The following is a 13,213-nucleotide window of genomic DNA, read 5'->3' on the forward strand; positions in this document are numbered from 1 at the left end:
TCCCCGCCGCCGCCGTCGCAAACTTGGCGCGCGCCGCCCGCGCCCGCCACCGGGACGCCCCAGGTAAGGGACCCGAGCGCCGGCTCACGCGGGAAAGTTGGGCCCCGAGCGACCGAGCAAGTTGCGGCGCGCGCCCACTCCGCGCCGTCCTTGCAGCCGCCCTTCGCTCGCCCGCGCCCCGGGGCCCTCGGCCGGACGGAGCAGGGTCGCCGAGCTGCGGGCGCTGACACCGTTCCCCGAGCGAGGTGAGCGAGCCCCCGGGTGGCGTGCAGTTGGCCGGGAGCCACGGGGCCTCGCCCCCGGCGCGCGCCCTCCTTAGAGAAACGGGAGGTTGCCGGACTGATCCCCTAAACGGGAGGCTCCAGAGGGAAAACATAGCCACGATATGCCGCTGGCCGCCCGAGGGGCGCACAGTGAATTACGTCTACTCGCAAGGCTTTTTTTACTTCTTGCTGTTCATCTTCACTTTTTCCCCCTGTAATTTGGTCAAGGTTTAATGTTAGCTTCTTCATTCAGCATTTTAGAACTGCAAACGCCTATTTGAAAACGAATAGATGGGCCCGATTTTCCTACAGTAATTTAAGGAATTAGACTTTAGGGATCTGATGAGAAAGATAATGTTTCTATTTAGTCAAAATTAATCTGACAGTATACAAATTCACTCACCAATCTAATCTTCTTCATTAGACACATCATTCATTCTCCGTATAAGGCATATCACTGTTGGCCATTTAAACCCATTAAGTAGTGATTAAGCCCAAACCCGTTAGATTCATCATTGAATATAAAAAAAATAACTGGTTTTGAAAGACAGTAAACACTTTCATGGGTGTAGTTCATAATAAAACACTTTAATGTGTATTTTATATACCTGCAGCTGAATCTATAGTTTGTATATCTTTAATAAAGTGTAACACATCAACATATGTTTTACAGCAATCCTACCTTTAAAACTGGTTTTTAGGGCTGGTGAGAGAGCCCAGCCAGTAAAGGCACTAGCAGGCAAGCCGGAAACATGAGGCATATACCCAGCACCCACGTGGTGGAAGGGTAGATTCTCCAGCAATCCGCCCCCTGACTTGTGCACCCACCTACCCCTCGGAAATGAATAAATACACGTAATACATTTTAATGGTTATTAATATTTTCTTGTTTTGAGGCAGATTATAGATTCCTCGTCAATTTCCTTTCTCCAGAAGTTTAAGCTCTTAATCCTACATTTAGAACCCCCCAAGGACCTGAAAGTGAACTAAGTGGATTAGGAGGCAACACAGGTGACGTATGAGAAGAAGTTTGTGTAGATTAATTTAGTACATAAATCTGTTGTGGAACATCAAAACTCGAAGGAGGTTTTAAGGCCATGTAGTCTGGCTGTCTTTGTTCTAAGGGAAAACAGACCGAGGAGGGAAGCAGCATTCCCTGGCTTAGGTGGCTCCCTGGTGGCTTGTGGGATGGACACTGACTCCGACTCAGCCTCAGGAAAGTATGAGCAAAATGGTTTTTCTGTCTCATCCCATCGGGCTCGTCCTCAGTGACAGCATGGATAGAGGCGTTGGAAAGTATAGGTCCTTCTGTACCATCCCTGCCTCCCACAGGCGTTGGGTAGCTATAGCAATCAGGAGGCAGGAATGGCATTCATACTTCAGGTCTTGGAACCAGCCCTGGTTATTATGAGTCCCCCATCATAATAAACTTATTTTTTTAAAAGACTTTTGGAAAGTAGTTAAATTCTCATTTTTTTCTTTTTCTTTTTTTTTTTGCAGAAAATCAGTAATTAAGTTCACTTACTATTTGTGAACTGTTTGGGGTGGATATGTAGTGGTAAAAGCTCCCTTGACAGCATCTTTAAAACCCCCGTGTTTGATGCTCAGCACCACAAATCGTTTATATTTATAAATTTGTTTCTAATCTTAAGATGTATAAAATTTATCCACATATACTTCTTGTGTAACATCTTTTATCTGTCCACACATACCACTTAAAGTCTTCACTATGTTAAAAATGTGAATTTCTTTATTTCGAAAGATGTATATGTTACTCAATTAAAGTTAAAGATATTTTGGGTCTTCATTTGACTTTAAAAAATGAAATAGATTCACTCATGTCTTCTGTAAACTTACACAGTTTTTGTCAAGGACAAATTTGTGTAATTAATAATGAAGGGGTTTTTTTTGTGCATGTGGAACAGGGACCTGTATATATATACAGGACAGAGTGTTTGTGTTGTTTTATATAAATGCATATTTAAAATGAAATGTATTTACTATGGTGCTTAATATCAGATATCCTTCTGTATATTCATGAACCTTCCGACATATATGTTGTACATTTACTACTTTCTAATTTGTGAGATGTTACCAACTAGAATTATTTGAGGACTAAAAATAGAGACTTAAGTTGGAGAATAAACGAAACTTTAAATGCTATTTAAATTCATTATATGTGTATATATTAGTAAGGTATATGATTATTATTATTATACTGTGATAGGTATGTGGCAGTGATTTAACAATGGCACAAAATAGAGACCTCTACATATTTTAAGCTTCTAAGGAATAAATATGAGGGTGTTCACTTTTTTTTCCTTTTTTTTTAAATTTTATTTATTAAGGATTTCTGCCTCCTCCCCGCCACCGCCTCCCATTTCCCTTCCCCTCCCCCGATCAAGTCCCCCTCCCTCATCAGCTCGAAGAGCAATCAGGGTTCCCTGACCTGTGGGAAGTCCAATGACCACCCACCTCCATCCAGGTTTAGTAAGAGAATCAGCATGTGTGCAAGACTAACTCTCACATCCACGGCTCACAGCATTTACAATGGCGTAACAGTCTTCAAACCTGGATGCTGAAGCCAGGCACAGGAAAAACCAGAAAAAAAACAAACAAATAAAAAACTGGTTTTCTGAACCTTTAAAAAGTGAACACCTTTGGGTGAGAAAGATAATGTTTCGATTTAGTCAAAATTAATCTGAATGTGAGAGTTAGTTTTGCACACATGCTGATTCTCACCCTCTTCAGTATGTTGTGCATTCCTGTCTAAACACACGCGTGTGGGCATGTGCGAGCATATGTTGGGGTAGTTGTGCGCTCTCTGAGATGTTTCCTGTCAACAAAAGGCAAATGGAGGATCGTTATGACAGATAAAGAAACGGACATTCTTACTTGTGACAGGCCTGGAGTTTGAGCCTATGTATTTGATAAGTATTGGAAGACTCTGTTGGCCAGCATGTAATTTGTAAAAATAATTTTGTCATATTGCCTGTCATAGGCATGATAAAATGAAGTTTCTGCTTACGACTGACTGTCTGTCTTTATAGGACCTTTCACCATGAATTCCACGGAGTCCAGCCCATTGGCAGGTTCTGCCTTGGCCATGGGAAGCGTCACACCCGTGCCTTCCAATGGGACCACTTGTGAGAACTGGAGAGAGGTCCATCATCTGGTGTTTCATGTCGCCAACATTTGTTTAGCCATTGGTTTGGTGATTCCAACCACTCTTCACCTCCACATGATACTGCTTAGAGGGATGTTGTCTGTAGGTGAGACACCCTGGGCTTTGGAGAACTGCGCACCTGCCGTCAGGTGGATTTTGTATTGGGAGCTTAGAGAGTCCTTTCTGGCTGGGTATATAGCATAAAAGAACATGAGTGTGTTATCCGCTCAGCTCAGCGGTCTGCCCACCGGCTTAGAACACTGGTCTCCCTTTCTTAACCGGAAGCGGTGTGTGCCTTTCTATACCGTGCAGGTGCTGCGTGTCAGAAAATCCATTGATGTGCAAGGATGTGGATGTTACAGCGTATGACTCCGGTCCTAATTCCACTGCTTGCTAACTGTGTAGCTTGAGAAAATGATTTTACTTTTCTGTCACTCCAGTTTCCCCTTGTACCAAAGAAAGATAAAAATAAAACTACCTTGTAGGATTACTGTGAGGATTAAGTAAATGCCTGATAGGATAGTGCCTGGCACGGAGGAGAAGTGTTATCTCTACCAGTATGATCTGAAAAGATACTTGCTATACCCAGGGAAATGATATTGAGAACAAAATCAATTCCCACATGCAGTAATTCAAGCATTTATATAGCATGTATAAAATATGTATATTTGTGACCCTATTAACTGATTAAGTTTATTCACATCAAACTATCGAAAGAATAAAGTTACTATTTTATCTAGTGATTATTGACAACTTCTTTATATGATTTCTCCCCTCGATTCTCCACATATTTATGTGCAGTTCTGACACTTGTAATGCATCAGACAAAAATTGAGGAAGGCAGTATCCACCATTGTGATAACAGATGCGCAGTCACAATGTGGGGGTCAGATGAACACTGCAGGTTTATACCCATGCTCCGGGCAGACAGAGGTGGCAGGCCCAGTGGTCACGCAAGGCAGGGTATCGTATGACAGTGCAGCTGGCTTTGGGAAAATGACCATGTTTCTCTTCGGTGTGAGCATGGAGTAACCTGGTGAAGAGCCCAGAAGAGAAGAAGTCACAGCATAGCACAAAGGGAGACTATCTTTTTGTGTCTGAATATTCAAAAGATGACAAGAAGAGACACAGAGGATAGCTAGGAGCCAGCTGTTGGGATTTTGGGGGCTGTGTGGTATTTACTAAGGTAGGGATTGCAGAGGCAGGTTGTTTGATGGAGGGAACACATAATCCAGATTACAAATACTAAGACAAGAGTTCTGGACGTAAAACACACCCGAATGCATCTTTTAGCCTGGCACTTTTGTCTATAAAAAGGAAACTGAGGCCCAGAAAGTAAAGGGATGAGATTTATTTAAATGTTCCTCTGTGATGAAGTCCAGCATTTGCACATGTCTGACTTTTAATGTGAAAAATTAGCTTTCATGTGCACATGAATCTATAAATTCATATCCGAGTGATCATTTAAGCTAAAACTATGCAATATACTTGATTTTCCTTATAAAATTACAAAATAAGGATATTTTATATAAGGCAAGAGAATTGATAAGAAACATACAGGAAGAGGCCATTTGATAAATGGATAATCACTAAGGGAAATTTCGGGTCGGTAAAACATTTCAGTAAAATATTTGCTCTTGCCTGGGGATCTCACTCATTTGGTACAGGACTTACCCCGATTGCAGGAAGCCCTGGGTGAGGTCCCCAGTGCCCTGTCAACTAGGCATAGTAGAGCCCCAGCACTCAGGACGTAGGATCAGAAAATCAGTGACATCCTCAGGCACACTGAGAGCCCAAAACTAGCCTGAGCTGCATGAAATCTTGTCTCAAAACACCACAGTAAATACAATATTTGAGTTCACCCCTAATCATGATTGCAAAATAAAAGGCAGTATGTAATTCCTTACCAGAATATGAGGTTTAAAAAAAGTGTGTTTGTGGCGTGGGGTAGGGATAGGATGTCACTCTATAGACCAGGTTGGCCTTAAAGTCACAAAGAGATCTGCCTGCCTCTGCCCTCCCAAGTTCTAGGATTAAAGGTGTGGGCCCCTGCGCCCAGAGATGGGTTCCGGACTTTAGAACACTGACAACGCAGTACTGTTCTTTCTAACAAGTAGGGCTTGCAAGTTTGTAGAAACCTTTCGGAAAACATTTCTTTGTGTTCTCTGAAGCTGTGCCATTCATTCTTTTGCTTCACCTTCAGCTCCAGCGTAAGTTAACCGTCATAAATGGAGAATTCTTTTCTATATTAGGTTGTCTTTGTTACTTACCAAAAACTATACCCTCAAGTGGGTGTGGTGGTGTGCAGCTGTAATAGGGAGGTAGAAAGATGTGGAGTTAAGGATAGCCTGGGCAACAAAGGGAGACACTGTCTCGGAAAATGTAAGATCTAGAGCTAGGGGTGTACGCAGTTATGAGAGTACTGTCTGCACTTCCACACTTCAGGTGGTACCCTGCAAAATGGAATATAGTGAAACGAGAATGAGAACCGAAGATGTGGAGGGTGTGATGGTGGGTTAGTGTGGTGTTTGTGTTGGGGGTGGTGGAGGCGTGGGAATCTTTTTTTCAGTAATAGTTAGGATGAAAATAGTATTCAGTGTAAGTACTTCTAAATCTGTTTGGTTCTAGGCAGAGGATTGTACTAAGCTGTTTGTGAATCTGTTCTGAGTGTCTAACATGCCGCCTCTGTTATTCAACAGGATGTACCCTTTATGTAGTCTGGGCCACTCTCTACCGATGTGCCTTGGATATAATGATCTGGAACTCAGTGTTCTTGGGTATCAATATTTTGCATCTTTCATATCTTTTGTACAAGAAAAGACCGGTAATTACTAAATTTTTTTTTAATTAGAGCGTGACTTTAAATATGAAAGCTTTTAAAAAGTGCTTCATTCAGACTTGCAAGTGAGCAGCTGACAGCCTTACTCCCTCTTGCATATTAAGAATATTGAGCTTTCTGTGTAAATGCTTGAGAGGAAAGCATTTGAAATCTGTGAAATTTGTTTAACAAATGAATTTTCCAAACTTTGACTCGCTAGAGCATGAACACATGACTAATACTGTCTTTTTTTAGGCGTATATTATGTGATTATTTCCTGGCCTGCTGGTACTCAGTCATCATTTGGGAAGATCTTGCTTAATTATAAAACTACTGATAAGCAACTTTCATTTCATACTAATGATTTGAAGATAGTTCATTCCATTTTCTTAGTATAATGGCTGTTATCTTTCTTGGGTCTAAAATATTCATGTAATGAAATCAGCACTTTTGGTGGACATTTGCCAGAATATTCATACTTTTTTATTATCAACTCTGTTTCACTTACTGTGTCATCTTAATAAGACCAAGGCAGAAATAGAGCAAGCTTGAGAGAAGTGACACACGCCGGTGATCCCAGCACTTAGGAGCGGGTGGAGTGACAGTTCAAGGCCAGCCTGGTCCAAGAGTGAGTCTGAAGTCAGCTTGGAGCTGTGAATGAGGTTCCGAATGAAGGAAAACAAGCAAGCAAAACAAAACATACCCTCCAAGACTATAAAAAAACAAAGTAGAAACCAGCAGGGTTCATAGAAATCATTCCATACATGGTCATAGACCGCCCTAAGTGCAAGCATTCAGTCACCCAAGGCTATAATGCTCAGCTCAGCTCTGTATTTAACATAGAAAACCGTTAGGAAATAGCGCATTTCACACACAAATACAGACGGTATACCTTGTGGGCACTCCGCTCCTCCATCCCCTCCCCACACACAGCCGCTCAGTTTGGGCTGCTCGTCTGTATTGGTCAGGTGTTTTCCTGCACTAGGCTGCATGACGAATGAGACCTCAGCGATGCCTTTCTTCTCGCCCACCTTACCTGTTGACTGGCAGCACTGAATCTAGCTTACGTTTCAGGGTCTCTGCTAAAGCGGCAGGCTCTCTTTGGACTGCATTCTCATGGCAGAGGGGACCGTGCAGAAGTTAGAGAAATGTCAGTCTGTTCAAGGGGCTGGAAGGTGGTGTGGTGGCTAAGAGCACTGGCTGCTCTTGCAGAGCTTAGTTCCTCAGCCACATAGTGGCTCACGTCCATCTGTAACTCCCATTCCAGGGGACTTAATGCACTAATCACACATACTGCAGACCAATTACCCACGCCCAAAATTAAAATTAAAAAGCGAGCAAGCAAAAAAAGTTTCTTTAAAAAAAAAAAATCAGTGTCACTTCTGCTCATCATTTCATTGGTCAGAGCCGCTGCATGGCCAAGCCTGCTAATGTTGGAGGTAGGGCAGAGTAATTCTCTTTGGGGACAGCAGACAATCGGAAACAATAGTATATAGTCCAGCCCACTAACTGTTGTAGCCCTATGCACACTGAATATGTGCAGAGAAACTTGATGAACAGATGCTTCCAAAGAAGAGAATTCAGACAATGTCACGAAGAAACCGCATCTTCAGCTGAGGTGTAAAAGGAGGCCAGGGCATGGACAGGTTTTACTGGATTGTAACAGGTCCTTTGTTCATCATTGTGCCATGGTAGATACTGTGTGGGCTGGAAGTTGGACAAACTTGCTGAGCTGTGGAGTAGAGGAGGTAGAAACTCTGATAATGAAGATGACAGTCCTTAATAACAACCTTTTCTGGAAACCCAAATCCACAGTCCCTGAGTTACCGATGTGATTAAAGCACCAGAAAGAGCGTCTAGCATCTGGGCTCTTGTTTTATTTTTCTCTCTATCGTTTAAATAAATAAAGATGACTCTTCATCAAAAGGAAATGGGGACAGACTAGAGCGACATTAGGTAGCAGCAGCTTTTGAACTGCAGCTCTGTAGCTTCAGGTCTCATCTGAGCTTTCACCGGGACAGAGTTCATTCACAGTGCAGTACAGTCTTCCATGCACCCAATTATCCTGGCTGCCAGACATTGCATGCTGGGTCTGAGCGACTGAAGGGTGATTAGGACAGTCGCTGCACTGCTGTCGGTAGCCAGCCTTACTTGTTAGAGGGATCTCAGGGCTGCATAGCTTAGGCCAGGGTGAGGCCACCATGCCAGAGCTCCCTACCCTTCTCTCCCTTTGCTTTTGAGTATGTACATGTGAGGCAGTGATTGCAGCCTTGAGTGTTGGCTTCCTGCCTTGGTGCATTGAATAATTACATGGAGATAAAATGCTTAATGCGTATTTGTAAGTTTGTTTTTCCATTAATTCTTAATTTCTCACTAGCATAATTAAAAGTTAAGGTAACCTCTTCTTTTGAAACATTGTGTTACGTACCGCTGCTAAGGTTAGGAAGTTGCGTGTTTTGACAAAATCCAAAAACTCAGCGGTTGCCTCATGTTGAGTAGAGAGGTGTGAGCATTAGAGTCATTTCAGCCTTCCCTGGCAGAGAATGAATTCCACCATTACTAATTCTCTAAGACCCCCACTGACCATGTCCAGCAAGCCACTCGCGTGTGTCATAGACTTGTTTATTCTAAAATCTATATCTCACCTTTGAGAGTCAGTGTTTGGGGACTGCAGGACCGTGGCATTGCTGTCTTTCAGGTCAAGATTGAAAAGGAACTGGGCGGCATCTATCACCGATTGTTTGAACCACTCCGTGTCCCTCCTGATTTGTTTAAAAGGTTAACTGGACAGTTTTGTATGATCCAGACCTTGAAAAAGGGCCAGACTTACGCCACAGAGGATAAAACTTCAGTTGATGATCGTCTTAGTATTCTCCTAAAGGGGAGGTAAGTGTTAACGGAAATCGGAATCCCCGGGTTGCTTTCCACCTTTTATAGCCTCTAGGAAGAAATACGTACAAGATGTTACCAGCTAATGGAGGAAGCAATGTCTGTGTGCGATGTCATTTTGCAGTTGAAGTTTGGAGCAGTGTGCCAAAGCTAGGTAGAGACCATAGTCCGGAATCAGCCTGAGCCCAACATTTTCTACAGTGAATATATTTTTAACCATGTTTACTTTTTGCTTGAAGTTAATGAGTCAAAATTGAAGTATGTTTAAATTGAATTCAAGAACCTTATCACTGACCAAGCTTTTTGAATATCACTGTATATATGGACGATCTGAGTGGAGAGTCACAGATGTTGCATGGGTATAATCTTTTCTGTTCCTTTGGTGGTGGTTTTAGTTGAGGTCGCAGGCTCCTGGGCCCATGTGACTCTGGCTAACTGGATCAATGGATGTGTGTCACTGTGTCTGCCTTGAAACATGGTTATCAACAGCATCCCTTTCCTTTCAGAAGTTCGCAGTGTACAAATTATATATTCACTCAACTGTAAGAGTGACAGTAATGGTAACCGTGATCTGCATTAATAATGGATGCTGATTTTTTTCTTGTCTTTTAAAAAAATATTTGTGCTTCTGGAAGTGCTGTAAGTCCATTACTTGTAGAATCTTTAAAACTAGTACAAATACGTTACTATAATGTTTCAATGATTAAAAAGAATTACTTTGTTTTTGTGAAGTGCTGTGCGTCCGTTAACATTTTGACTTCTGTTACCAGAATGAAGGTCTCCTATCGTGGACATTTCCTGCATAACATTTACCCCTGTGCCTTCATAGATTCCCCAGAATTCAGATCAACCCAGATGCACAAAGGGGAGAAATTCCAGGTATAATTTGGCTTTGAGGAAGATTAAAACTATTTGTATGTCTTTCAAATCAAGTAAAATGGGAACGTGCCATGGTTTCCTTTAAAAGGGAGGTAGCCACGTTGGTAGACATAGTATAATGGCATAAGGCAGAATGACAACAAACCCTACCTTTATCAGTGCTTACATGGTGCACAACTGGAGGTGGCGGCCTGGAAAGCGATGCTCTAATCTAGATGCGACACTGACACTGTTATTTCTGCGGTGTGCATTTGCTTGCTTACTGTTTCATTTTTCAAGATTTTGATCATTTAAATTTCTTAATATTTCTATTAAGAAAATACATTGTTTGGGGGTCTGGGTGAGAGCACTTGCTGTTCTTCTAGAGGGCCTGGGTTCGTTTCCCAGCACCCACATGGCAGCTCACAAGGCTCTGTACTCCAGGCCCTGAGGATCAAATGCCCACTTCTGGCATTCGTGAGTTCACAAAAATAGCAATAAATGCAATCTTTTTAAAAATTCGATTTTATTGTGAGAAAAATTCTATCACTTGAAGATAATTCGTGTTCCTAAACACATCATTGATTACTTTTATTAGGAAAGCAAAAGGCTGGCTTTACTCCAAAGAAGTTACTTTAAAAAAAACCTCTCTACTCAGTTCATTCTTTTGTGGTTAGTGACCATTTTAAAAGGCAAAGAAGAAATTCCTCATAGAATCAGCAGTTTGAATGCTGACTGTTCAGTTTAATTCTTTCTTAGTTTTAAAAAAAAAATTGCTCCATTCTATTGCAGCTGGTTCTGGCTGTTTCTAAGTCCCCAGGCCTCCTGTTGGATTTGCTATCCTTAGGAACGTAGCCAAGAACATAAGTCCCTGGGTAAATAACGCTGAGGAAATATTCTGGGCACAGGGTTGCTTTGACAGTGCGTATTTCGTGGGAAATAGAATCGAAGTGAACGTCATCACAGAAGAAAGAGGACCTGCCAGCGTCCCTTGCTGGGGAATCTTATGGGCTCAGTTTGGGATGCCCTTCACTTTATGGTGCCATAGGCTGGAGATAAAGGGAAAGTATAGTTTCCTTTATTTCATTAGTGTTTCAACTGTGTCCTGCTACCTCTCTGCTTGCATAAAAGACCTGGGTAATTGTGGAATTTGTTAAAGTTGGGCACATTAGCTAGAAGTACTAGTTTAGGCTTACTGGCTGTGGGAGTTTCAATGAGAATGGCCCCTGTTAGTGAATCTGTTTGGGAAGGATTAGGAGGTGTGGCCTTGCTGGAGGAGTTGTGTCACTAGAAGTGGGCTTTGAAGTTTCAAAAGCCCAGGCCAGGCCCAGATTCTCTCTCTGCCTGCTGCTTGTGGATCAGAGTGTAAAGCTCTCAGCTACTGCTCCAGTCCAATGGCCTGTTGCTCCCTACTGTGATGATACTGGACTAAGCCTTCGGAACTATAAACAAGCGCCCAATTAGATGCTTTCCAGTGTAAGAGTTGCTGTGGGCATGGCCGTAGAGCACTGACTAAGACACTCATGATGCAGTTCTGTTCCTACACTGGTCATGCTTGACATAGATAAAGAGAAGGCTGGTGCTGTCTCCAGATGCTCTGTATCCTTGCTCCTGTAAGACGTCATCAATGTCCCAGGGGGTCTGTTTCTATTTGAGCAATGTGTTTACATACCACCACACATGAGCCAGAACAGGGCCACTTCTCTTTCCTCTGACCTTAAAGCTGCTTCTTCCCCCTTTGTCTGTTACACTTTCGTCTGTGTGAGTAGGTGGTTTTATGTAAGAATAACTCAGTCTCTTATTATCCTGAAGAGAGGATTCAGTTTAGGGTGGAAACTAAACCTTTGTTGCAGATGCTAGTGATCCCCAAGGAACCAGGTCTCCAAATATGTGCTTCCCTTCCACTGGGCTCCAAGTTATATTTGTAATTAAGCTAATGAAAAAGTTACTAGCACTAACAAGCATTTTCCTTACTGGAGACGGAGTCTCAGTAGTTGAGAATTGTTCTTAACTGACGTGAAGATTTCAGAACGTGATGAAAACTGCAGCACCATAGCTGGATGAAGGACATGGATTCATCCCTGGTAATTCCAGCCAGCTCTCTTTGGCACAGGGTTTTGTATTTTGTGAGTTTGCGGCATTTTGCAATTGCCAGTAGCCAAAAACTACACTGCCATCCAGTCTGTGCCTATCACAGAGCCAAGTTCATCAGAATACACCCAGGGAGAGTGCTCATTGACTGTTTATAAAGGTTTCTGTTGGTGGATGCTCAAGAGGGCAGTGTTCACAGTAGTGGTTTATGTATACTCTCGCAGCTGCACACTGGAGTGCTGTGCCTGTGGCCTCTTACTGAAGCGCATTCCCGCCCTTCCCTGAGGGAATTCTGCTGGGGTCTTAGTTCTTTGGATTACTTTGTTTGCCTGAGTCAGGGATTCCCGTGTCTCAGACTGGCCTTGAACTCTGTGTAGCCAAGGATCTCCGAGGACTTTGGATCTTCCTGCCTCTACCTCTTGGGTGTTGGGATTATGTTGGGTGTTAAACCAAACCCAGGGCTTCTTGTATGTTAGGCCCGTCCTCTATCACTGAGCCACACTCTCAGCCCTCTATTTTTGTTCATTGTTTTGGACACAGGGTCTTATTAACGCAGCCCAAGCTGGCCTTGAGCTCACTATGTAGTCCAGGTTGGCCTCAAACTAGTGATAGTCCTCTTGCCTCAGCGTTCCGAGTGCTGGTATTCTAGTCATGTATCAGCACTCTAGGCTGTTACTTCTTTAAATTCATCCCGTGGTCAGGATGCTGATGGGCCTTACAATAGGGGAAAAGAGAAAAGAACTGCAGGGCACCAGAGATCGGCACTTGGTAGATGCAGTAATAATTCCAATGCCACAGGCAGACTCACGGTAACAGAATGGACCCAAAGCTCACTGTCTTTAGTGCGTGCTGTTGTGGGATCAGGCTGCCGCTTAAAGCTCTTGACAGGGTCTTCAGTATCATTTTTACAATAGTAGAAGTAGTGTTTTGTGTTTGGGTTTCTTTTTATTGTGTGAGCGTTTCTGATAAACGCTTTTCTTTTGATTCCATCCCAGGCCGCTGCTCTCCTATGGTCAGTCATATGCCATGATGCTGTAAACCTGAAAGTCAGTTTGAGGGAGAGGTCTTAGGAACACATGTCCATGCTCTTGTGAAATAAATGAACGTTAAATTTTAAATGGTAATTAA

The 13,213-nt window shown here is 42.8% G+C and overlaps 1 protein-coding gene across 1 annotated transcript in view; it reads left to right on the top strand.

Moving 5' to 3' along the window:
* Positions 1–11: 11 nt before the first annotated feature.
* Positions 12–13,213, top strand: part of Bves (blood vessel epicardial substance) — a 35,041-nt gene continuing 21,839 nt past the window's right edge. The window contains exons 1-5 of the mRNA XM_005368624.3: positions 12–63; positions 3,314–3,535; positions 6,129–6,253; positions 8,946–9,133; positions 9,907–10,015. Of these exons, the coding sequence (XP_005368681.1) occupies positions 3,325–3,535; positions 6,129–6,253; positions 8,946–9,133; positions 9,907–10,015 (633 nt within the window). The 5' untranslated portion in view covers positions 12–63; positions 3,314–3,324. The remainder of the gene's footprint in view (positions 64–3,313; positions 3,536–6,128; positions 6,254–8,945; positions 9,134–9,906; positions 10,016–13,213) is intronic.

Source organism: Microtus ochrogaster, unplaced genomic scaffold, assembly GCF_000317375.1.
Source record: "Microtus ochrogaster isolate Prairie Vole_2 unplaced genomic scaffold, MicOch1.0 UNK37, whole genome shotgun sequence".
Classification (NCBI taxonomy): domain Eukaryota; kingdom Metazoa; phylum Chordata; class Mammalia; order Rodentia; family Cricetidae; genus Microtus; species Microtus ochrogaster.